The sequence below is a fragment of the Camelus bactrianus genome, chromosome 3, assembly GCF_048773025.1.
Source record: "Camelus bactrianus isolate YW-2024 breed Bactrian camel chromosome 3, ASM4877302v1, whole genome shotgun sequence".
Taxonomy (NCBI): Eukaryota; Metazoa; Chordata; class Mammalia; order Artiodactyla; family Camelidae; genus Camelus; species Camelus bactrianus.
The window spans coordinates 106,958,464-106,984,754 of NC_133541.1; the positions used below are offsets into that span (position 1 = coordinate 106,958,464).

Below are 26,291 nucleotides of genomic sequence, written 5' to 3' on the forward strand. Positions count from 1 at the left end.
TACATGAGATGAGATTTAAATTAGACAATAAATGGGAAAAAGCTTAGCAAAGTTCACAATAATTGTTCAACACACGTTAGCTCTTATTATTATGCAAAGTTGCAAAGGAGGACAATATTACTACTGTAATGGAGCCGGTCTTCGACTCTAAGGCAAACCAAGTCCCAGGATACTGCTTTGGGACAGGGAGACATTGATGACATCATGGTCTTGGCACACTCCAGTCTTTTTAAAGAACTCTGTGCTCTAGGATCTTGCAACTCCGTGTGGTCTCAGACCCACAGCATCAGTTTCAGCTGGGAGCTTGTCAGCAGTACAGAATCTCAGGTCCCGCACCAGACCTCCTGAGTCAGAATCTGCATTTTGACAAGATCTCCTGGTAATTCCTATATACATTCAAGTTTGAGAAACATTAGTGAGCGTGGAAAGAAAGAATGGCAACAAGAGTTTGGGACCCAGGGTGGGAAGGGTTAACGTTGAGTTTGGCTCCCACCAAGCCACCGGAAACAGAAGGTTCCAGAGATTGAAGTGTATGGATTGACTGGACAGGAAGGCTTCCTTCCTGCCCTGTGTCCTGGACAGCCGGGGCTCCTGCCTGGGCCTGCACTGACCTTCGAGCTGCAGTGAGGAAGGACCTCTGGGCCTGCAAAGCAAAGGGCAGGCTGGGACAAAGAGAGGGCTAAGTGCCTCCACTCAGGATATCTGGAAGGTTCAGTCCTCAGGTTAAGACCAGATGAAGTCTGAGGCAGAGTGGGGAGGCCGGAAAAACGTCACAGTTAACTGAGCAGGGCTGTCCCAGGGGAGGCTGGTGGCCAGCACTGGGACAGCTGTGTGAGGGCCTCTGAGGTCTCCCTGTTGCCCTGGGCCCTGCCCTGTGGCCCCTGCTTCCCTGGGTCCTGGAGGGTAGGGGTAGGGCCTCGATCCTGGACACAGAGCTGTGACCATGCTCCATGGGCCTTCCTCCTCAGTGCTGGAGCAGCTGCTCCCTGAGCTCACAGGGCTGCTCAGTCTCCTGGACCACGAGTACCTCAGTGACACCACCCTGGAGAAGAAGATGGCCGTGGCCTCCATCCTGCAGAGCCTGCAGCCCCTCCCAGGTCAGCCATCTGCACTCTGCCTCAAGAACCCTCCCAGGGCCGGCTAGCAGGAGGAAGCCTAAGCCTCACAGCACGGCATGCAACTCTTCATGGTCTAGCCAGCATGCCCACCCGCTTCAGCCCTTCTGCACCACCGCCCTGGCTGCGCTCTTCGACCTCGTCCATCCCCAGCCCTCTACAAACTCACATGCACAACTCACATGCCACATACACTCACCTACACACCACATACCACCCTCACACACTCAAGATGTCCTCCCATACATAACACAGATCTCCCATACATAACACACGACACACCCCACATGCTCTCTCACATGCAGCACGCTCACATACGCATCACACACACACAACAAACACTCGAGCACACTCTGACATGTGCATACACATCACTCACTCTTACACTCGGACACACATACACACACATTCCCTCATCTCTAAGAGTTGTATACGTGCCCCCATCTCTACTCTTGCCCCTCCCTCTACTTCCCACAGCCTCTGTGCCTCACTGTATGCTCAGCAGCAAGGCCTCCTCATCTGCCCCAGGCTTTTCTCTAACCCCAAGTCAGCCACAAGATGATATGTGTAAATCAAGAGCTCTGGAAACTCTAATGAGCTGTAGTGTGTCCCACAGAGCTGGTGGGATCTGAGTGATGTAGTGGGAAGTCACCACTGGGTGACACGGAGCCTCCCTTCTCAGCAGCAAAACGGGTCAATGTCATTGGCCACCTTCACAGGGCTTTTGGAGGACGAAAGGGGCAGTAGTTTACCAACTGTCTCCCAGCTGTCCCCAAAGCATCCCTTCCACTCTGTTCTCTGTACTGGGCTCTGAGCATCCTTTCACTTGGAAAAAGAGATCCTCAGTAACAATTAAAAAGGAAAACAAAGTTTGAAAGCAGGGGAATAATTTAGAACGTGCACATGCTTTACCAACTAAGTGCTGTGTCCTGTGTGGGACAGCAGTCCGAGGGGGGGGGGGGATCTGGCCCTCCTCAGCATCAGCAGCAGCCCCAGGCGCCCTCTCCTCACTGCTGGGGTGCTCCCCTCCGTCCTCACAGCCAAAGAAGTCTCCTACCTGTACGTGAACACGGCGGACCTCCACTCAGGACCCAGCTTCGTGGAGTCCCTCTTTGAAGAATTTGGTAAGCAACCCTGTCCCAACCCCAGGTGGAAGTCACCCTTTCCCCCATGTGCATGTGAGCCGCCCCAGTCCCTGGAAGGAGCCCCAGATTGAGCAGGAAAATACCTGCATCTGGTCCTGGCTCTAACATTACAACATTGAGTCACTTTGGCCAAGTCCCTTTGTCTCTCTGGGCCCTGCCAGATCTGAAAATCTAGTCAAAATCTGTACGGTTATGGAAAGTCATCCCTGAGACTTGAGGAATGGTACCGATGAAAATGCAGGCCAAAGAAGGCTAGCACATAGGGCATTGTCTCGCCTGCTGCTCGCATCCATCATGGCGGCTGCCTGGTCCCTGGGATGAGCTGTCCCACCGCTCAGCAGATAATGGAGCTGTAACGGACTAGCAGAGGCACCATGGGTGTGGGAGCAGGTGAGCCAGGCTGCGTGCAGGGTGTGCGCGAGCTCTGCTGTATCCTGAGGGGAAATTGCACTGTCCAACACAGGGCACAGGGAGAAAGTTACGGGTCAGGTGAAACGATTTATGGACTGACAGATTTAGGGAAGACACTGTGCCTTCATTAACATAACACTTGAAAGTTTCCAAAGCACCATACCAAATATTAACCCATTTGATCATCTCAATGGCACTGGGAGCTAGACAAGGCAGGGATTATTGTGACCACTTTACAGATGAGAGGGATGAAGTCACTTGCTCAGGGTTACTAATGGAGGAGGCAATGTAGCCCCTGACCCCAAATTCAGTCCTCCTCTCCCTCTGCCATGCTCATCCTCCACTTTCTCTGCCTCAATGGCCTGACCCTCTGTAGACTGTGATTTGAGCGACCTTCGAGACATGCCAGAGGATGAGGGGGAGCCCTGCAAAGGAGCCAGCCCTGAGCCAGCCAAGAGTCCATCTCTGAGACAAGTGAGTTCCTACACTCTCGGGCCCTCTGTTCCTCTGGAGTGGGGAGAGAAGCTCCCCTCCAATGCGGCTGTGCAGGACCTGTTCTCTCTACTATGTGATGGTTAAGGGCAGAAACAGCATTGTGAGAATGTTTCAATGACTCATGACATGCTCACTGTGCCCATGCCAAGCAGGGATAATGTGATAAACTGACCTGTCCCTTCTGGCCCAAGGACATCCCCACCCCAACCTCTGATCACAGTTGTACAGGTGGAGTGATGGGGAAAGCTCTGGATCACAAGTTGGGTGGCCTCTGCCCTCCTCCCTCCTGCTGTGTGGCCCGGGGCAGATCACTTCCCTCCTCTGAGCCTAACATTTTCACCTACAAAAATGAAGGTTAGGATCATATCTAAGGTTCCTAGCCTTGGGGCCATGGAATTAGGACAAAGGGCTCAAATCACATCAAGCATTGTCTGTCAACTGCATAATTCACTATTATCATCACCATAAATGGTACCAATTGTTGACCACTTACTGTGTCCTTTCACACTGAGAGACTGCATCCTGCTTTCTAGGAGTTCCTGCCTCCCTCTCCCCCAGCCTCCTCCCCATCACTCTGCCTGCTCTCCTGGCTTTCTGGGTCTCACACACCTCCTTTGTCCCCCATCAGGCAGCTGACCTGCCTCCACCGCTCCCCAACAGACCTCCACCTGAGGACTACTATGAGGAGGCCCTTCCCCTGGGACCGGGCAAGTCCCCAGAGTACATCAGCTCCCACAGTAAGTTCTGGTCCCTGGGGGTCAGTGGTGAGGAGAAGGAGGCTCCTCTCCTGAAGTTCCTGTGTGTCCTGCTAGGGCTAGAGCACCAAGCCTGGCACCATCCAGCCATGCTGATCTCCTAAGGAGCTGCCTGAGCACCCGGCCTCTCCAGTGACAGCCTGGGTGGGCCAGTGGGCATGACCTGGGGGTCAGGGGCTTGGGTTCTAGTCTCAGTTCTGTGTGGCCTTGGACAATCCCTTTCCCTTCTCTGAGCCTCAGTTCTCCTACCTTTAAAATCAGGAAGGGGAGCTAGACACACACATATAAATGCACTAGGATAGAGATTCACAGACGACTACTACTGACTTGAGCACAGGGACTTAACATCACATACAAGAAATTCTAGTATAGTTTTTAGATGACCCAGCATGTACGGTGCAACTTGTATAATACGTTTGTGTGCTGCTGTCCTGTCATGCAGCAGCACAGTGGCATATTCTCCAACCACCAAAACATACGTAAGATAGGTCTGTCTGTGCTGATCAGAAATGAATCCCAAGATACATACTGGAAAAAAAAAAATCAAACAATACTGCATACAACAAAATGATTCCATTTGTCTTTAAATAGGGTACCCACACGCACATGCAGTTAACAATTTTTCTAGGATAAGAAACTCTTAACATTATTTTCCTGTAAGGAAATGAATAGAAATCTGGGTGGAGGGAACACATTTTCCCATTCATAGTCTTTTGTACTGATTGTGCTTCTCACCATGCTGCAGTAAAATACACACAACATAAAACTGGCCGCTCCAACCATTTTAAAGTGTCCAGTCAGTGGCATTTAGTGCACTCAGTGTTGTGCAGCCATCACCATCATCTAGTTCCCAAACATTTTCAGCACTCCAGAAGGAAACCCCATAACCAATAAGCAGTCACTCCCTGTTCCCCTCTCAACCAGTCTGCTCTCTGTTTTTATGGATGTGCCTAATCTGGATATTTCACATCAACAGAATTAAATGATATGTATAGCCTTTTATGTCTGAGTGTTTGACTTAGCATAATGTTTTCGAGGTTCATCCATGTCACTGCACATATCAGTACTTCCTTCCTTTTCATGGACAAACAGCATTCCATAGTATGGATATACCACAAGTTGTTTATCCATTCGTCAGTTGATGGACATTTTGGTTGTTTCCGCCTTTGGGCTATCATGATATATTATTTTTATGATTAATAAACTAGTTCAAACAAAACTAGTGAAATGTTGGGTTTGGAACAGGGGATCAGCAGCCCTCTTTAGCCCAGATAGTCTTGGGGTCTGTGTCACTGCCAGCAGCTGATATGTGACGTGGGTAACTTAATTTATCCACTTGAGGACAGGGAAGAACCAGGGGACAAGTGCTGCTGGGCCCTGAATCCCAAGTCAAGGCCCTCAGCTGGGTGAGGCTCCTACCCCACCTCCCAGGAGCAGCAGGGATCCTGGGGCGGAAGGGAAGGGAGTGTCTCAGGAAAGGCCAAGGACCACGTCCAGGGAGAGGGTGCCAAGCCCGTCAGGAAGTATCCTTCCTCTCACACAGCGTCCAGCCTGCCAGGTGTCCAAGCACTCCCACAATGCTCCCTCCCTCTCCCCCTTCGCATCTCTTCCTCCCCCACCCCCACCTCTTGCTTTAGCACCCTCAGTCCACATCACAGAGATGTCACCAGCATCTGAGACCTCAGAGTGAGTGCCTGCTGGGAAAGGCAGCTCTGAACCTAGCCTGGGAGATAGAACTGGGTGTCCTAGTGCTGGGAATTTGAGTGCTGCCGTCCTCAGGAAACAGATGGACGGCAGGGGCAGTGAGCCCAGAGCAGTGCTTTGAGGAACAATGTGATGTGAGAGCGAGTTGGACTGGGTGAAGGAAGGTTTCCTGGAGGAGGGGACACGCACTTATCCCCTGAGCTGGCAACCTCAGCTCTGATCCAGGCTCTATCACTAGCAAAGTGTGTGGCCTCAGTTTCTTCAACTGTAAAGTGAGTCTGGTACCTAGCTCCCTACCTTGTGGGAATCAAAGAGATAATTATAATAATATCTGGCATTTGTCTGGCACATTCTGTGTGCCAGACACTGTGCTGAGAGTCCAGATGCATTATATCCCTGATCCAAGGTGAGAACTGTTCATGTCGCTTTGTAGGTGAAGATTCTGAAATGCAGGGAAACTGTTTTCTTTCCCAGGTTACTCAGTAAATGATGGAAATAGATGTGAATTCCAATCTGATCAACCCCAAAGCACATGCCCTTAATCCAATGAACTTCAAAGTGTGCTCCAGAGACCATCTATATCAAAATAATCTTAATTGTTTTTAAAAAAAATCTGATTCCTTGGAGTTCAGTACATTTGCTATTTTTACATATGTTCAGAACTGTCCTATTAAACAGTTTTTTTTCTCAGTGCAGACTTCTCAGCCCAGCCCATACCAGTGAATCAAATCTTTGTAGATACAGTCCAGGGTTCTCCATTTTAAAAAGCCCCCTCCCCCGTAACTGTGATGCAGAATACAACGTGGGATACGTCCACTCCTGTACTGCACTGACTCCCATGAACGGGAAAGCACAAAAATTCAGCATCGGCAGCTGTTGTACTCACTATTGTATTATCATTATCTCCCCTACTCCAGTTCCTCCTTTGCAGGCGCAAAGGTTTAGAAGGAGATGAGGGGGTGACTGTATTAAGAAGCAGAAGGGCTGAGGTGGAAGATGAGGCAAAGGCAGAGCAGAAAGGGGGTCTGACCCCAGCTACTGGGACACCACTCCCTGCAGTGGGGGGACCAGAGCTGTGACCAAGACACACACCAATGCTCTGGGGTCAGAGAAAAGGGGCTGAGCACTCTCTGCCTGGGAAGGTCAGAGGAAAGATCTTTGAGCTGTGTCCTGAAGGGTGAGTAGGAGCTCTCTAGCAGATGCTAAGAGGGCACAGGGAATAGCATGAACACAGGCCTGGAGGTGTGACAGTTCCTGGTGACAAGAGCACAGAGGGCAAGGGGAACTACAGCACACGAGATGCAGAGAGGAGGCCCCGCACCCTGGCCAAGAGCTGCTGAGAGCTCCACTCTCTCTTCCCTGAGGAAGGCATGGTGCCCAGGATCTTCCCAGCCCTGGCACCTGGAGTCTGCCTGTGTTTCTCCAAGTACTGTTCTTTTTCCAACCCTACAGACAGCTGCAGCCCAGCCCACTCAATCGTGGATGGCTACTACGAAGATGCAGACAGCAGCTACCCCACAACAAAGATGAACGGGGAGCTGAAGAACTCCTGTAAGTACCAGTCAGGCGTTCAGTCTGATTCTGTCCTCACGAAGAGCAGACCTCAACCTGACCTTGGCATGCTGGTGCCCACCACCCTCTCACCCTTCTGGGGTCACCATGGGGGCCCCAAAGCCCTTGTTTTCAGTGACCCTGGGGCTCAGTGGGAAGACTGCTGGCATAGGAGTCAGAAGCCCCAAACCAAGCCCTTGCCCTGATTCTTGGTGACTGACCTTAGGCTACTGGTTTATTCTCTCTGAACATCCAATTTCCTTCTGTATAAAATGGGGACTTGCTGGGTGCCACGAAAATGACCTGAGACAATGGATGCAAAGATGACGGGGAATGACAATAGCTGATATTTAATGAGCCCTCACTGAGTGCCAGACACTCAGCTAAACATTCTGCATTCACTGCTCCTCGTAATAGCCCAGTGAGGTAGGTATTATTATTATGACCATTTTACTGATGAGGGAACTGAAGCTCTGAGAGGTGAAGTCACCAAGATCACAAAGCAAGTGGTACATCTGTAAGACAGTGCCCATACGGGGGCTTATTTATTACCAAGATCGCATCTCACAACCACCACTTCATGGTCTCGGGGGCCCCAGAGCAGGGACACCTGCAGAGGGGTAAGAAGGTGCCCCCAGGGCAACGGCACAGGGACGGGTTGTTTCCGTGGCTCCTTCAGACAATGACTCTGACGCCATGAGCAGCTCCTACGAGTCCTACGACGAGGAGGAAGAGGAAGGGAAAGGGCCGCAGCCCACACACCAGTGGCCCTCGGAGGAGGCCTCCATGCACCTGGTGAGGGACTGCAGGATATGTGCCTTCCTGCTGCGGAAAAAGCGCTTCGGGCAGTGGGCCAAGCAGCTGACCGTCATTAAGGAGGACCAGCTCCTGGTGAGTGGCCGCAGACATTTGCCTCTCGGCTTCACGTGGACTTGCATGTGCGTGCATGTGTCTGTGTGAGTGCAGGTGTGTCTGCCTCGGTTCCTCTGGGCTTGCTTTGTGCACAGAGGCTCAAAGCCCAGTACCTTTTGAGATCAGGGCACTCCCACTCGAACAGAATTAAAAAACAAAGCAAAACAAAACAAAACTTGAAGACCTGATAAACACTTTGTTTTTCCAGAGATGAATTTTTTTATCCCTTTAAAACCATGTTTATCATTTTTCATTATATAAGCAAATTGTTCCTTCAAAACTAGAAGAAAACAAAATGAAAAATTATTTTTTAAAAACTCACCTATAATCCCATTGACCTTAACCACTGTTAAGTTTTAAAGCATGTATTTCCATCCTCGTTTCCACATATCTGTCTTTTCTAAAACTTAGCCCATGCAACATTTGTTATTGTATTTTTTGCTTTTTTTCAATTTAATTCACCATCTCTCATCACTATCATTTTATAAAAGAAAATGTACCTTTAATTCCAAAATAGGATGGACATAATTTCAGGAAAAAAAATGGTATCTCTTTACCTAAAAATCTATTGACAAGCCTTTCCCAACATATATCCATTTGAAGTATGAACTTTTCTCACCCTGAAACAGTGAAAAGCTCATCTCAGGCCAGAACTAGCCAAGAATTATGACTTACTTCTTTCCACACCTTATGCCTTCCATTTTTTTCTTAACTTATTGCACTGGATAGGACCTCCAGTACGATGTAAATAGAAGTGGTGAGAGCAGGCATCCTTGTCTCAATCCAGATATTAAAGGGAAAGTTTCAGTAATTCACCATCAAGGAAGATGTTTGCTATGGGTTTTTGGTAGGTGTTCCTTATTATCACATAAAGGAAGTTGCTATCTCATCCTAGTTTGCGAAGAGTTATGTTACAAATGAGTGCAGAATTTTATCAAATATTTTTCTGCTTCAATTGAGATACGTGGTTTTTCTCTTTTCTATTACTATAATTAACTATATGGTTAGTTTTTGAATGATAACCCACTCTTGCCCTCCTAGAATAAACCCAGCTTGGTCTTGAGGCAATATGCTTTTTGTATGTCTGGATTCTATACGCTAATATATTTTTTAGGGCTTCTACCCTATGTTATGGGAGAGATTAGCCTATAATTTCCCTTTTTTGTAATGTCATTGTCAAGTTCTGGTATCAAGGTAATGTTAAGCCTCATAATAAGAGCTGGGAAGTGAGAATCATTATTGATAAACTATTGACTTCCCAAGCCCAACCATCCACCTCTGCTGGAATTCTCTCTTCCACATTCCTGCCATGTAGCCCATTAATAGCAGGGAGCTGGCTTCCTCCCAAAACAGCCGGTTTCTTCTCCGGTTCTTTAGACTAGAATGGTCTTCCTTGTATTGTGCTAAAATCTGCCTCTTCCTAAATAGGTAGTTGTGACCCTTGGGGCCCCTCAGTAGCCCTGAGATCTGAAGATTGTCCAGAGACAGCCCCCCAGGCTTCTCTTCTCTGGTGAATAGCCACAGCCCTGTCTCCGGACAGTGCCCACAGTCGGGCTGGGTGGGGGAGGTCTCTGTGGTATAGGTTAATCTTCCCTGTCTCCTCCCTCCACTCTCCACTTCAGGAGGCCCTCCCCCTAACCCCTTCTCTTCCTGTCCAGTGTTACAAAAGCTCCAAGGACCAGCAGCCGCATCTGAGGCTAGCGCTGGATGTGTGCAACGTCATCTACGTGCCCAAGGACAGCCGGCACAAGAGGCACGAGCTGCGCTTCTCCCAGGGGGCTACCGAAGTCCTGGTGCTGGCACTGCAGAGCCGGGAGCAGGCCGAGGAGTGGCTGAAGGTACAGGGGGCCTGTGCCCTTCTCCCGCCTGCCCTCCGTCCCTTCCTTCCTTCCTCTCTTCCCCAGGCCCAGCCCTCAGTGGGATGGGCTCCTGTCCCTGAAAAACAGGGCTTGCTCAGGGGAGAGGGGGTCAGTGCCCTGCACACTGCAAGGGCTTTATGTGGAAATGGGCCTGAGACATCTCCAGGAGACAGACCTTGGGCTAGAGACCCATGTTCCTTCTTGTTATCTGGATCCCCTTTCTAAAATGCTCATTGTGAGTTTGTCCAACCTGCATGTACATCTGGAATGAGGAACTTAATACCTACAAAGGAAGCTCATTTTATCATTAGACAAGCTAATCCTTTCTCTTTTAGTAAAGGAGAAATTCTCCTTTGTCTTAGGTAAAATGTACATATCTATAACATCTACCTATGACCCAGCCTCTGCACCTTGCAGCTATAGAACAATTAGCGTTACCATGTACTGAGCACTTATTTGTGCCATGTGTTGTGCTAAGAGCTTTTTATACATGATTTCTTTCACTGCTCACAGTGGGACTAATACTGTTCCCATTTTACAGATGAGGAAACTGAGGCACAGAGAGATTCTGAGACTCACTGAAGGTCAACAACTAAGTGGGGCCAGGATTAGAAGCAAACAAGGAAACTCACTTCCAATGCCACAGGCAGGGTGGCATAGTGATGACAAGGGAGGACCTGGGTGCCACACAGGCTTAAGTTCAAGTCCCAGACCTAAGCGGCATTTACTGGCTGCGTGAGCCTCTGCAAATGACTTCACCTCCCTGTGCCTCAGTTTCTGCCTCTATAAAACGGTTCTTGCAAAGATTCTAGAGAGTACCTGACAAGGTCTTCCAGACAGTAAGTGCTCAACAACTGTCAGGATTTACTGGGCAGTGATGGTGAAGCCCCTGCGCCAGGCCTTTTCTGCAGTTCTCTCCTCCTCTGATCTTCCTACTGGAACAAAGAAACCAAACCCTTCCCCTCTCCCCATCCTCCCTTCCTTCCTGTGATAACCAGCTCTCCCACTGGGATGTTTACTGTTTCTCATTACTGCCTTTGTCTCAGGAGGGGAAGGAAGAAAGAGAACCTGTCTGCTGGGGGAGGGTGGGGCAGAGGCTCTGTCCTCCAAGGGCTGAGTGGGTCAGAAGAAAAAGCCCTAGACCCAGAGTTAAGAGGCCTGCCTTGACATCCCAATCGCAGGAGGCCATTAGCCCAGAAGATAGGGCAGGCAACCACAGCTTCACCTCTCAGAGCCTCATCATCCTCATCTGTAATTTGAGGATCAGAGCCCCTGCCCCAAAAGGCTGCTGTAGGGATACAATGAGATAATCCATGCAAACCCATCTGACAGATGAGCAACAAGTGGTACGTTATTATTTCATAATCTGGATGGTTGTGCTGTGTAACCTTGGGTGAATGCCTTGGGGTCTCAGTTTCCGTATCTTTGAAATGGAGAGAATAACCCCGGCTGCCCTGTGTAGGTTGTTGGAAAGGTCACAGAAGTGAGTCCTTCACACATGTGCAGGGCATCCTGGTTAACATGGCCATTCACACCCATCACCTCACCAGTCTTCACACACCCAAGGAGGTAAACAGAGGACCGGTAACATCCCCATGTAACAGATGGGGAAACCAAGACCCAGAGCAGAGAAATGGCTTTCCCAACACCACACAACTAACTAGCAGTGGCACCAGGTCTAGAAGCCAAGCCTCTGGGCTCCCAGCTCCTTATCTTTTCAATTCAAGCGACAGGCACAGGAGAAAGCCTGTTCAGATCCTGACGTTGCCCCACATGTGTGGCAAGAGGCCACATCAACCCCAACTGTTCTGCTCGATGGCCCTGACCACACAGATCCCATTCTCGCTTCCACACCGTTTCTGCCCATCTGATCACAGATACGTGTCCTCTCCACAGGTCATCAGAGAGGTCAGCAAGCCCGTTGGGGGCGCTGAGGGGGCAGATGTGCCCAGATCCCCAGTCCTCCTGTGCAAGCTGGACCTGGACAAGGTACCTCTGTCTTCACAAGGTCCCCTCTGGGGCAGAAGTGGGGAGTCAGCACAGACTTTGCCCCAGGGGACTTGAAGGCTGGTGGCAACGCCAGGCACTGACACTGATATCGTATGAGCCCTGAATGCTTACACAACATTAGGCAATCAATAATGTCTACTGAATTTCATGAATGAATGAATGCCCATGACCAAGGTGCAGTACAAGCCAGAGGAGGGGGCAACTACCCTGTCAGGACAGGAGGAGGTTGAACAGAGCCATGAAAACTAAATTGAAATGTGTCAGAGAAGGAGCGTGCCCCAGTGGGACATGAGTGAAGCAGTCATTTCACAGTCGGTCAGGCCACTGGCACATACACGCTAACACCTATGCTTCACCAGGTACTCTGGGTGATCAAAGGACTCAGCCCCAAATCCTAGGAGGAGGGTTAAGACCCACACACATGGGTCTCACACGACATGATAAAGGCTAGCATTACAGAAAATATGACTGTGTGGCAGGCACTGTTCTAAATGCTTTATATGTATTGCCTAATTTAATTTCTGTAACAACTCTTTGATGAACTACATTTTCAGAAGAGGAAGCCAAGGCAAAGAGGTTTGCCGAAGGCCACATAGTGAATAAGAAACAGAGCTAGCTAGCTGATTTACACCCAGCCAGCCTGGCTCTTGATTTGGCCACCCTGCCTTTCAATGGGAGCTACCTGAGCTCCACTAGACAAGTAGTTAGTGAGCATCTGCCGTGCATCAGGTTCTCTGCTAGGCACGGGGTGCAGCCCTGACAGCAACAGGCCCAACCCCTGCCCTCCTGGGGAGGGGTTCAGACATGAATCCAGTCATCACACAGACTTAGAAATGCCAGGCTGTGTAACTGCCTGGAGGGCAAAGTACCAAGTACCCTGGGAGCATATGCCAGGGGGCTGCTCTTGTCTTAGGGTCAAGGAAGGCTTCCCTGAGGGAGCACATTTCAGATGACGGTGAAAAATGAGTAAGTGAGGGGATGGAAAAGGCATTCCAAGCAAAGGGAACAGGCCCTGGAGGAAGAGGAAGCATGGATGTAAAGAGGCCAGTGTGGCTGGCTTTGGAGAGAAGGGAAGCATGTCGGCCCTATTAAGAGTCTCCAGGAAAGCTGTAGTGAGGAGACAGGGGCTCATGCTGGCTGGTGGGGCAAGGGCAGGGGGCGGGGATGGGCACCTATGTTGAGCTTTAAAGAATGGGCAAGATTGCACTGGAGCAAAGGTTAGGCCAAGGGACAGGGGCTGCAAGGGAAGGGAGCAGCAAAAGCAAAGGTGGGGTCAGCAGAGTCATTAGGAGAGGGTCCTCCACCTGTGCTCACTTGGCCTTTGCCTTTAGTGGGGCCTGAGGAGAGCAGTGTTGACAGTGCGAGCTTGTGTGAGAGTGTGTTTATGTACACACCTGCAGGTGCATGCTGTGGTGAAGTTCAGACGCTGTGGAGAGAGGAGGAAGGCGCAAGCCTGTAGAGCTGAACCTTCCTGGGGCTGAGTGTACAGGAGTAATCAAAATGCTCACGGTGGTATTTTTGGAGAAGAGTGGGAGTGAAGACGTGGTATTGGTGGCTCTGTCTCTCCATGGACTGCTGTGATTGAAATGCCATCATCATTAAGTCAATTCCAAAGTACTTACAGTGTTCCTTTCTATTTGCCTTCTATCTTAATGAAAAACTTACCATCTGTACCCTGTCACAGAACAAACAGAACCATAACTTCTGTTTCACATTTACGGGGTGATTTTTTTTATACTTTTGACAGTTCCGTCCCATTTCTGATAGTTGCCATTTTTCCAGCCTTTGAAAATTGGGCGAAGCACACGGCCTCTATTACTTCCCCTGCCCCGCAGTACTGAGTATCCTTGAGCCTGGTCTCAGAGGTCCTCGGCAGAAAAGGTTTAGGGGCCTCAGAGCTGTAAATTCACTTTTTTAAGTGCGTGAGTGTCATTTTAATCTTGTCCTGAATCTGGCTGGCAAAGTTTAGCCTCTTAAAGTAAGAGGGCAGCATGCCACACAGGTGTCAGAAATGATGCAATCCCTTGGCCTTACAATTTCACTTGGGCCGGCTCCCTGTTGCAGGGAGCCCACACAGCAGCCCACTGAAAGGGGTGTAATTCACATGAGAAAACCAAACGTTGGGGAGATGAAAGAATTCTATCAAATTCCCACAGCTGATAGGTGGTAGTAGAGACATCATTTCTTCCAAGGTCCATCTGACTATGCTGCACTACCTCCCCATAATACCTAGCAGGCACTTAACTGACCTTGTATGAATGAATGGATGGATGGATGATTGGTCCAGAGTTGGCATAATGAGTGGAAATAATGTTGGCTGGCAATGAAGTTGTTACCATGGTTTGTATATATATGTGTCTGTGTGTCTTTACTATCCTCTCATCCAAGTTAGGATTGTTTTGGGGGGTTTTTGGAGTATTCTTTTTGTTTTGGTTTGGTTGGGGGGGGCAGGTAATTAGGTTTGTTTGTTTGTTTGTTTGTTTGTTTGTTTTTAGAGGAGGTACTGGGGATCGAACCCAGGACCTTGTGCATGCTAAGCATGTGTTCTACCACTTGAGCTATACCCCACCCAAGTTAGGATTGTAATGGACTCCTCTCTCATCACCACTCATATTTATTGGTCACCAAGTCCTGTCATGACTATTTTGAAAATGCCAAATCATCTCTTTTTCTCCATCCTCACTGACATCTTGGTTCATCCCCATGTCAAGTCTCATCTTTCCCAAGATGACATTCTAAGTGCCTCTTTTGCTTCTAGTCTTGCCTCTCTTATCCATCCCATATGATGATGCTGGAGCTAACTTCTGAACCAACTTCCAAACCAACTTCATTACATTAGTGTGCCACTTAAATACCTTCCCAGATCCCCATCACGCACCAAATACAGTCCAAACTCCTAGGACACTTATCTGAGTCTACTGTAATGAATTACCTCACTCCCTAAGCAAACTGCGAGTACTTGGAATACACAGCCATCCTAAGTTATCACTGTCCTCCTCATACCTGGTACAGTATCAGGCACATGACAGTTGCTGACAAATATTTGTTAGCTAACCCTATGCACCAGGGTCAGGGGGAGATTGAACCAACAAAGGGAGACTTTTTGAGTGCACCCACTGATGGAAGGTTGTCTGTGTCCATCCCCAGAGGCTATCCCAAGAGAAGCAGACCTCAGACTCTGACAGCCTGGGCATGGGCGACAACTGTTCCACCCTTGGCCGCGAACATGGTAGGAGCCTGTGGGGGCTCAGTCGGGAGAATGCCAGAGCTAGGAGGGTCTTGCCATGGGCACACAGTGCAGAGCAAGTCCTGAACACTCTGGAGACCTGGGTGATGTGACCTGGCCTGTCCATAACTGAAGCTGCAGGCCAGGCCCTGTGTACAGGCTGAAAGGCTGCTGGGAAGGCTAAGGATGGGTGGATCTTGAACTTCGGGCTCCCTCCCCTCCCCTAACTCATCTCCATGGCAACAGGCAAAGGGAAGAAGAGCAGCCTGGCTGAGCTGAAGGGTTCAATGAGCAGGGCTGCAGGCCGCAAGATCAACCGCATCATCAGCTTCTCCAAGAAGAAGGCGCTTGCCGATGACCTGCAGATATCCTCCACTGAAGAGGAGGTTCCGTGCTGCGGTGGGTACCAGGCATGCAGAGGAGGAGAATTCAGACCCTGCTGATGAGTCCTGGAGCCAAACCAGGAGACCTTCCAGGCCTCATCCACCTCACTCCCAAGGCAGAGGACAGAATCCTCCTACTGAATGGCTAACCCCCACTCCATCAATAATCCACACCCTTCCATCACTGCTCCATGAAGCCCTGACTCCAAACAGAAGGAAAAGCCATCTGAGTCCCTTATTTCTATACTCCCTGTGACCTTAGCTCCAATCACTGCCCATGTCTGGGCCTCAGTTTCCTCCACCATGACAAGAGGACAGTATCTTACTTCCTGGTATATAATATGCCAGGTATGTAAGTTACAGCCGAGTCTTTGAAAGATATTTCTTGGATAAAAATATTTAAGTACTTTTCATCATAAATGCATTCAAAGTGAATTAAAAGTGGTTTGGAAGGAAAAACATATTGTTTACCTAAATGCATTGTTCCATGTACTGGAATCCAATAGAAAATCGTATATTCTAGATATGCAGTAATAGTTTACTAACCTCAAAAAATACTATAGAAGTACATGGCTATAAAGAAATATTTTGTAAGTGAATCAGGACACATTACGGTAAAAAAATAAATTAAAACCTAAAATGTTGAGAGGGAATTTTAAACTCGGCAGTCTTCGGTCTGTACCTCATGGGTTTGATAATTCTTTTATCTTGGCCAGATGTTTCTGTTCCCACGTGCTGCCACCAGGTGTCAGCATCACCCATTATTTTGTCTTTAGTAACAGTTCTGGTATTTTAGGAGGAAAGGCAAGAGGAAGAGTTGTGTCTTTTATTCATTCTATATAGTAGCTCCCTTTTCACCAAGCTTAGTATGGGTCTAAAGGCTGTGTAGGGATGTACAAATATGATTATCAGTCCCCATTTCAGACAGGAAACTGAAACCAGAGAAGAGGATGCCTGAGATCATAGACCAGGAGTGAGCTGATTTAGGATTCAGAAGGCCTTTTTTTCAGCTAGAGCACAAGGTTGTCCAGGCACCCTGTCCCTGGGGTGCAGACCCATGCACCTAGACTTGCATCCCCCAGGGCTACTGGGAGGTCACACCTCTGGTCTCCCCCTCCTAGGTTATCTGAATGTGCTGGTGAACCATAGCTGGAAGGAACGCTGGTGCCGCCTAAAGCGCAACACCCTGTATTTCCATAAGGACCGCACAGACCTGCGGACCCACGTGAACGCCATTGCCCTCCGTGGCTGTGAGGTGGCCCCAGGCTTTGGGCCCAGACACCCATTTGCCTTCAGGATCCTGCGCAACCGGCAGGAGGTTGCCATCTTGGAGGTGAGAGGAGAAAATCCTTGTTGTTCCTAGCTGAGAGGAGCTCTGGCCTGGGCACTGGCTTTTGTCCTGGGGACCTTGCTACTGACATTACAGGGACTAAACTACCAAAAATAAAATGTGACTTACAGAGTCATTATTTCCTTAAATTTAAGAACTGAGAGTGGCAGTAAGTACTGGGCAAAGAAAATAAGACCAAGAGGTTGGGTCTTAGTTCAGGAAAAGACCAAGAGCCCATTGATCCTCTGTGGAGCTTTGAACAAAGCATGTGGCTGCTCTGCCTTCAGTTTCCTTATCTGGAATGTGAGGGGGTAGTTATTTAAGTTTTAATAAAAAGTAAATTTTTTTTAAAATTCAGAGAATACCCAAATTTTGTTTTCATATACAAATGGTCAGGAAGACTCTGAGGATAGTGACACTATGTGTCTTAGAGAGGTGGTCAGGGAGGGCTTCTCTGAGGAGGTGGCATTAAGAGCAGAGACCTAAACAGAAGGAAGGTGGGAGCCACTTAGGTTTCTGGATGCATGTTCCAGTCTTGCTCCTCTTGGATCCCTAAGTATTGGGTACATAACTGATACTATATGAATATGGGTTTGGTTGAAGTGAGCGGGTAGCCAGAGTCCCTGATGGTGCCAGCGTGAACTCGGCTTGTGCCTCCTCTCCCCCAGGCTAGCTGTTCAGAGGACATGGGCCGCTGGCTGGGGCTGCTGCTGGTGGAGATGGGTTCCAAAGTCACTCCCGAAGCTCTGCACTATGACTACGTGGATGTGGAGACCTTAACCAGCATCGTCAGTGCGGGGCGCAACTCCTTCCTGTAAGGGCTGCACCCCACGGTCCACAGCCACCCACAACCTTTCCTGTCTCGGGTCCCTCTCAGAGGCGGAGTCCAGCCTTGGGACTCGGAGAGGAGGGAGGAAGGGCTGAGGAAGGCTGCTTCCTCCAGAAGTCAGAGTGGGTGCCTTCCTCTCCCAGCAGGCAGGAGTGAGCTGGCTAAAGAGGTAGCCCAGGGTTGGGGGATGCTATGGATGGAATGAGCCAGAAAGGACAAGCCCTTTTGCACAGTGACCTGGGCTCTTAGGTTCCCATACCCTTGAGCCTGTGGCCAGGCTGGTATGCGGGGTCTGCTATTAGAAGTGCCAGATTCGAATCACAGCTCTATCACAACCAACAGCTTGCGCTTTTGTTTGCCAGCGTGAGTCCTGTGTTCATATTTACAGAATGGAGGCAATGGCTAACCTGCTTCCCGGGTTGTTGTAAGAATCCTGTGGGTCCCTGCCTATGAAGCCCTTAACACAGCAATGGCCCAGTGCTGCCTGGCATGGTTGCTATCACTAACCTTCTGATCTCCATTATAAGCTGCTGCCAGAGTCAAATGAGAGAGTGGAGAGGAAAGCACTGCAAGCTGCAAAGTGTCATTGTCACCATCATCATCATCCCTTGTATTTTCTAGATATGCAAGATCCTGCCAGGATCAGTGGCCTGAGCCCCGAGTCTATGATGATGTTCCTTATGAGAAGATGCAGGTATGGTCCCTTGGGACTTCGGGAATGTAGCAAAGGTCACTTGTTAGTTCTCCCTCTCCCTCACTTCTTTTTTCCTTTGCCTCAGAGATCATTTTTCATTTAACCAGCAGCTAGAAGGTGGGGGAGAAGGGGCCTCCTTGCCATAGACCATGGCTCAGGAGGAGGAATCCCCGGTATGAGAGGCTGGGCAGTGCAGTGGAAAGATCCCCTGACCAAGAAGAAGAAGGGCTCTGCAAGCTGTAAAGGGGAGGGCTGTCCACCTTTTTGCCACTCTGTGAACCAACACTGCTGAATCAGTGCTGTCTCAGGGGAATGATAACTGGGTGGCTGCCCCCTCAGGCCTTTACCTGGTGGCATCCACACTCTGGGCTTCAGCAACCAGGACAGTCTCCCTGTCTTGCTCACTAAACCAAGGAGATGCCAGTTTACTAATTTACAGTGAGGCTTCTGTAGCCATCACACATCCCATACAGGTAGCATGCCCTGTGTCTTCTCCTCCCACAGAAGAGCTAGAAGACCACATTCTTATCAGACGATGGAGGGTGGGTCAGGCCTCACAGGTTGAGGGGAGAGAGAAGGGCAATCAAGCTGCCAAGGAAATCAGATGTGTCTGTGGGCCAGGACCTCTGCCTCAGATAGTGCTGGATGACTCTCTGAGCTCTCACCTCTCACCTCCAGGACTCCCTGTGCTAGAAGCTTCTTCAGCCATCCTTTTGTTTACATGGTCCTTCTTTAGACTCAGACAAACCACCAGATGCAGCATGAGATTTTTCTCAGCTGCAGAGTTTAGTAGCGAGAAAGCTTAGTGCTTAAGGACATGAACTTTGTACTCAGGGCTGAGTCCAAGTTACCTTGGGGTTCACTTCTCTGGTCCTCACTTCCTGGCTCCACGTGGATATGATAAAACCTATTTGACAGGACTATTGCAAGAACCAAGTGAAATACTTTATGGAAAGAACTAAGCACAGTACCTAGACATTGGAAGGTCTTATACAGAGGAGTAAACGGTACTGCTGTTATCAATATCATTATATTACATTATTATCATATTCCACTCATGGTTTCCCGAGTTTGACAAGATTTTGAGTGTTCTCAGTATTCTTCATGCACAAATACAGAGCCAGTTTATTAAGTTATGTCACTTCTACCATTGGCTGATCTCATCCATGACTTTTTTTTTTTAACTAAAGACTCTATATTAGCAATTCCGAAAATCTGAAGGCTATGTCCAAATGATGTGAGGACAAAAATATCTATGATAAATCAAATATGGTCACCCACAGTCTCTTGAAACCTCCTAATCTTCCTCTCAGCAGAAATTCCAGTTTAGGGATGCCTTCTGCTGCCCCCCTCAGGAAGGTATGAGTTTCAAATGATACACTACTAATGCATGTGGTTTATACATTGCTGAGGGTGCACATCTCAAAATGTAAGGCCAAGATCTCAGAGGCTGCACAGCACTCAGCCACCAAGTGTGCACCAGAAGGCACCTGCACTGACCCTGAGCCCGCCTGCACTTCAGCTTCTCCCCTCATCTCCCGCCCAGGACGAGGAGACTGAGCGTCCCTCTGGAGCCCAGGTCAAGCGCCACGCCTCGTCCTGCAGTGAGAAGTCCCATCGGGTGGACCCGCAGGTCAAAGTCAAGCGCCATGCCTCCAGTGAGTTCTCTGTGAAGGGAGGAAGGGAGGGAAACACTTCAAGGTGGCCGGGGAGGGTAGGGGGCTGTCTCAAAATCAGAGCCCTCCAGGGCTCAGGCGTGTAAATAAATGAGTGAAGAGAGGTGTCAGAAAATACTCTACCATAAAAAATAATAACAGCACAAGCAGAGTGATAAGGGGCAGCTGGCAGGCGGCCTTAGAGGGGAAAGACCGGAAATGGGTTGGGGGACGCTGCAGTAAAGTGGAGTGCTCAGACCCCAGCTCTACGACAGCCACTACTCGGCTCCAGCTGAGGCCCCTATGCAGCGGAGCCAGCCCAGATTTGCCAATTATTCAAAATGGACCAGAAAGCTAGACTTTTATGTGAAATCTACTTGTTTCTTAATATCAGCAACTATTTTTTATAAATTTAACAATACATAAAGCCATACATATATACATGCACAGCTCTCCTGTGTCCCAGCCCAAGCTCTGCCTTGCACCCCACAGCTTACTGAATTGCCTGTTTGCCACACTGCTCAGTCATGACTAAGTATGCCAGACAACCCTACAGTAAATTTTCTTTGGTTCCCAACAATAACTTCTACTCCTGTATGATTTATCTTTATGATCAAGCCAGCTTCCTGTAGGACAGCATGTTCCAAGAGTCTTTTATTTGTTGCTTTAACTTTCTTCCCCCACACCTGAACAAAGTTCTAGTCTTTGCTTTTGAAGATTTATTTTTTAAAATACTTTTCTTTATAATATCTCCATTTCATTAGAATAGATAATCTCTTCTAGGATTCCTCACTTGGTCACTAAATTGCTATGTAACTTTGGAAAAGTCCCCTCCTCTCTCTGGCTCTGAATTTCCCCTCTGAACAATTAGAGGGTTGTTGTGTAACATTCCTTCCTCTCTGTGCTCATGGACACTGGAAATACAGGGCCTTATGGAAAGCGCCTTTTCAGAACTGGAAACTAAATCGAAATAAGCATGTAAAATTAAAGAAATTACAAAATATTAAAAAGAAAAAAAAACCCTAACAACAAAGATGACAAAAACAGACTCTTCAACTCAAATCTTACACCAAAGCCCAGTTTATAAGAGAGAGAAAAGCAGAGCTGCTTTGGCTGCAGTCAGGAGGCCCACTTGGCCTAACTTTGGCCCCACACAGTTGTAGTCTGTGACCCACCACTATGGAATCATTGGCTCCTTACAGACAGATGGATCTAGTCCAACGTTTTTCAGATGAAGAAACTGAAGAACAGAACAGAAGAGTCTTACCAGAGATCATGTATTAATTACCTACTGCTACATAACATATTATCCAAAGTTTAATAGCTCAAATAGTAAGTTTGTGTTCTGTCACAGTCTCCGTGGGTCAGGAATCCTGGAGCAGCTTAGTTAGGCAGTTCTGGCTTACGGTCTCTCGTGAGGTCTCAGTCAAGATGTCAGCTGGTCACGTGAAGTCATCTGAAGGCTGAACATATTGGAGGATCTGCTCCCAAGATGGCTCACTTGCACGCCTGGCAAGTTTGTGCTGCCTTTTGGAAAGAGGCCTCAGTTCTTTGTCATGGGGACTTCACCACTGGGCTGCCTGTCCTCATGACAAGACAGCTGGCTTCCCCCAGAGCAAGTGACCCAGGAAGGTGGCACAGGGCAGAAGCTGCAATGTTTTCGTGAACTAGCTTTTGTGATCATCTCTGCCATAACCTAATGGTTATATAGGTCAGCCCTATCGAGTGTGGGAGGGGACTGCACGAGGACATGAATACAAGAAAACAGAAATCATGGGAACCAAGGGGATTACTGAGAAAAGCGGTTGCATGATAAGCTCCACTGACCCATTTCCCAGAAAAACAACCATAATTGGTGAAAGTTACTAAATGAAACAGTCATTTAAAATCTCTAGAAACTGTCCTAAAGGCATATAGCAAATGAAGATTTATTCCAGAAAATTTACTAAATCTCAGTAAAAAAAAAAAAAACAGTGAGAGTTTGTAGTGTTGGAGCCACAACCCACTCCTTTACCCTTTTCCCAGCTCAGTGTGACAGACTCTTTACTCTAGGCAGGTGTGGACAGGAAATTGGGGTTCTCTCTTCCTAGTTCCCAGTCAAGATCTGCAGCATCTCCCCAGTAAGAGCTGTCACCAGCATTTCTCATCATCCCCAACTATGTGTTACAGATGCTAAATTCCAGGTGAGTGCAGCCCAGAAGTAGGAAGCTCCCTTCACTACCCAGACCCCACTCATAGGGCAGAGGCTTGACCCCAGGTAGGGAAGGCCAAGGATATGGGAGCCAACTGCCCTCACCCCAGCTCACTTATAAGGCAGGTGTTCCACAGTGGGAGAGGCAAGCTAAGATGAGAGGTTACTTTCCCCACCCAGCATCCTGCTCATAAAACAGAGGTGTCACGCCAAGGGAAGCAGGCCATTGTTCCTATCCCTAGATTCAGAACAGTGACTCAGAGATTTTGCCTAGGGTGAAAGGCAGGTCATAAAAACAAAGAATTTCAAAGCTCTCCTTCAAAAGAATTGACTTTAGTTGGAACAGAATGTAGAGCAAATGATGATCCAGGACATTGTCAAAAACAATAGAGCAATCAGCTGACAATTAGCGGAGCCTAACACCTCGGTGTGATTAAGTTGCCAGTAAAGTCAGGCAACTTAACAGAAAGATCAGAAAGAGAACCAGAGAGAGCCCTGCTAAGACCACTGTTCTCCCAGGGTGACCGTGCACATGCCCAAGGCTCTACCCGCTGACGCTCAACATCAAAGGATTCAGCTGCAGTGAGAAATGTACTTCACTAAAAGAGCCAGCTAAGCCACTAAACAAACAAATAACCTGCTGGGGGTCGGCGATCAGTATATCCAGAGATGCTACAGTATATTATCTAAAATGTCCGATTTTCACAAAAAAAAATTATGACACATGCAAGGAAGTAGGAAAGTGTTACCCATGCAGAGGGAAAAAAGCAGGTAACAGAAACTGCCTGTGAGAGGGCCCACATGTAGAATTTAACAAAGACTTCAAAGCATCCTTTGTAAATATGTTCAAAGAACTAAGGTAAACCATGCTTAAAGAAGTAAAGGAAGGAACTGAAAGTGAAGAAGTAAAACTGTCACTGTCTGCAGAAAACATGATACTAGACATATATAATTCTAAAGACACCAAAAAACTATTAGAGCTCATCAATGAATTTGGTAAATTTGCAGGATACAAAATAATATAGAGAAATCTGTTACATTTCTATACACCAACAATGAACTATCAGAAACAGAAATTAAGAAAACAATCCCATTTAGAATCACATTTAAAAAGAATAAAATACCTGGGAATAAATCTAACTAAGGAGGTAAAAGGTCTATATGCTGAAAACTGTAAGATGCTGATTAAAGAAATTGAAGATGACACAAATAGATGGAAAGATACACCATGTTCTTGGACTGGAAGAATCAATATTGTTAAAATGACCATACTGCTCAAGGCAATCTACAGATTCAGTGCTATCCTTATCAAAACACCAGTGACATTCTTCACAGAACTAGAACAAATAATTCTAAAATTTGTACAGAAATACAAAAGACCCCAAATAGCCAAAACAATCTTGAGAAAGAACAGAGCTGGAGGAATCACACTCTCTGACTTCAAAGCTAGTCATCAAAACAGTATGGTACTGGCATAAAAACAGACACATAGATCAATGGAATGTGACAGAAGCCCAGAAATAAACCCATGCACTTACAGTCAATTAACCTATAACAAAGGAGGCAAGAATATACAATGGAGAAAAGACAGTCTCTTCAGCAAGTGATGTTGGGAAAACCGGACCGCTTACAGGTAAAAGAATGAAGTTAGAACATTCTCTGACACCATATACAAAACTAAGCTCAAAATGGATTAAAGACCTAAATGTAAGACTGGATATTCTAAAATTCCTAGAGGAAAATATAGGCAGAACACTCTGACATAAATTAAACCAATATTTTTTTGGATCCCCCTCCTAAAGTAAAGGAAATAAAAGCAAAAATAAACAAATAGGACCTAATTAAACTTAAAAGCTTTCGCATAGCAAAGGAAACCATCAACATAACAAAAAGACAACCTACTTGCAAATGGGTGAAACTATTTGCAAATGATACAACTGATAAGGATTAATATCCAACATACACAAATAGCTCATACAATTCAACATCAAAAATACACACAACTCGACTGAAAAATGGGCAGAAGAACTAAAGAGATAATTTTCCAAACAGGAAGTGCAGATGGCCAACAGGCACATGAAAAGATGCTCAACATCGCTAATCATCAGGGAAATGCAAATCAAAGTCCCAATAAGATACCTCATACCTGTGAGAATGGCTATTACCAAAGTCTACAAATAACAAATGCTGGCAAGGATGTGAACAAAAGGGAACCCTCATGCACTGGTGGGAACGTAAATTGGTGCAGCCACTGTAGACAATAGTATGGAAGTTTCTCAAAAAAATTAAAAATAGAACTACCATATGACCCAGCAATTCCACTCCTGCGTATATATCTGAAAAAAAAAAAAACAAAAACACTAATTTGAAAAGATACATGCACCCTAATGTTCACAGAAGCATTATTTGTAATTGCCAAGAGATGGAAACAACCTAAGTTAACAGATGAATGGATAAAGATGAAAATATATATAATGGAATACTATTCAGCCATTAAAAAGGAACAAAATCTTGCCATTTGCAGCAAAATGGTGCACATTATGCTAAGTGAAGTAAGACAGGCTCAAGGGTGTACTGTACAATGCAGGGGACATAGGCAATATTTTGTAGTAACTGTAAATGGAAAGTAACCTTTAAAAATTGTATAAAAATTTTAAAATCTTTAAATAAAAAATAAAGAAGTTAAAATTTTTTTAATTTTAAAAACATAAAAAGAATAAGATACCTAGGAATAAATCTAAGGAGGTAAAAACTCAGAAGACTATAAGACACCGATGAAAGAAATTGAAGATGACACAAGCAGATGAAAAGATATACCATATTCTTGGATTGGAAGAATTAATAGCGAATAAAATGACCATACTACCCAAGACAATCTACAGATTCAGTGCAATCCCTATTAAAATACCAATGGCATTTTTTACAGAACTAGAAAAAATAACTCTAAAATGTGTACCGAAACACAATTTAAAAATAGGCATAGGACCATAGACATTTTTCCAAAGAAGACTTACAGATGGCCAACAGGCACATGATAAGATGCTCAACATCACTAATCATCACGGAAGTGCAAATCAAAACCACAATGAGGTATCACCTTACATCTGTCAGAATGGCTATTATCAAAAAGACGACAATTAACAAGTATTGGTGACGACGTGGAAAAAAGGGAACTCTTATGCACTGTTGGTGGGAGTGTAAATTAGAGGTTCCACAAACATAGAACTACCATAACACCCAGCAATTCTACTTCTGGGTATGTACCCAAAGAAAATGAAAACACCGATATATGTTCTATGTTCATTGCCGCATTATTTACAATAACTAAATATGGAAGCAACCTAAATGCCCATCAATAGATGAGTGGATAAAGAATATAACATATACACACATCACATATTCACATAATGGAATATTACTCAGCCATTAAAAAGAATGAAATCTTGCCATTTGTGACAACATAGATAGATTTAGAGGGTATTATGCTAAGTGAAATAAGTCAAGAGAAAGACAAATACATATGATTTCACTTATATGTGGAATCTAAAAAACAAAACAAACAAACATGACAAAACAGAAACAGAGTCAAAGACACAGAGAACAAACAGGTGGTTGCCAGAGGGGAGGGAGTCAGGGGGAGGAGAGAGGTGAGGGAGATTAAGAGGTACAAACTTCCAGTTATAAAATGATTCATGGACATTAAATGTATAGTACAAGGAATATAGTTAATAATTATATAATATCTTTGTATGGTGACAGATGGTAACATGATAACTACATGGTGATCATTTTGAAATGTATAGAAACATCAAATTACTATGTTGTATACCAGGAACTAACACAGTATTATAGGTCAAATTTAGTTCAAAAACAAATTCATAGAAAAAGAGATCAGATTTGTGGTTACCAGAGGTAGGGGTGAGAGGAAGGGGATTGGATGAAAGTAGTCAAAAGGTACAAACTTTTAGTTATAAGATAAATAAGTACTAGGGATGTAATGTACAACATGATAAATATGATTAACAC

The 26,291-nt window shown here is 46.7% G+C and overlaps 1 protein-coding gene across 2 annotated transcripts in view; it reads left to right on the plus strand.

The window, feature by feature from the left end:
• AFAP1L1 (actin filament associated protein 1 like 1) overlaps positions 1 to 26,291 on the plus strand; it is a 57,834-nt gene that overhangs the window by 21,997 nt on the left and 9,546 nt on the right. For both annotated transcript variants that reach the window (XM_074360907.1, XM_010956087.3), the window contains exons 2-15: positions 969 to 1,097; positions 2,156 to 2,239; positions 3,048 to 3,145; positions 3,795 to 3,903; positions 7,078 to 7,176; positions 7,856 to 8,067; positions 9,747 to 9,926; positions 11,844 to 11,936; positions 15,105 to 15,186; positions 15,430 to 15,582; positions 16,688 to 16,899; positions 17,565 to 17,710; positions 18,347 to 18,419; positions 19,966 to 20,077. In XM_074360907.1, coding sequence (XP_074217008.1) covers positions 969 to 1,097; positions 2,156 to 2,239; positions 3,048 to 3,145; positions 3,795 to 3,903; positions 7,078 to 7,176; positions 7,856 to 8,067; positions 9,747 to 9,926; positions 11,844 to 11,936; positions 15,105 to 15,186; positions 15,430 to 15,582; positions 16,688 to 16,899; positions 17,565 to 17,710; positions 18,347 to 18,419; positions 19,966 to 20,077 — 1,782 coding nt within the window. The remainder of the gene's footprint in view (positions 1 to 968; positions 1,098 to 2,155; positions 2,240 to 3,047; positions 3,146 to 3,794; positions 3,904 to 7,077; positions 7,177 to 7,855; positions 8,068 to 9,746; positions 9,927 to 11,843; positions 11,937 to 15,104; positions 15,187 to 15,429; positions 15,583 to 16,687; positions 16,900 to 17,564; positions 17,711 to 18,346; positions 18,420 to 19,965; positions 20,078 to 26,291) is intronic.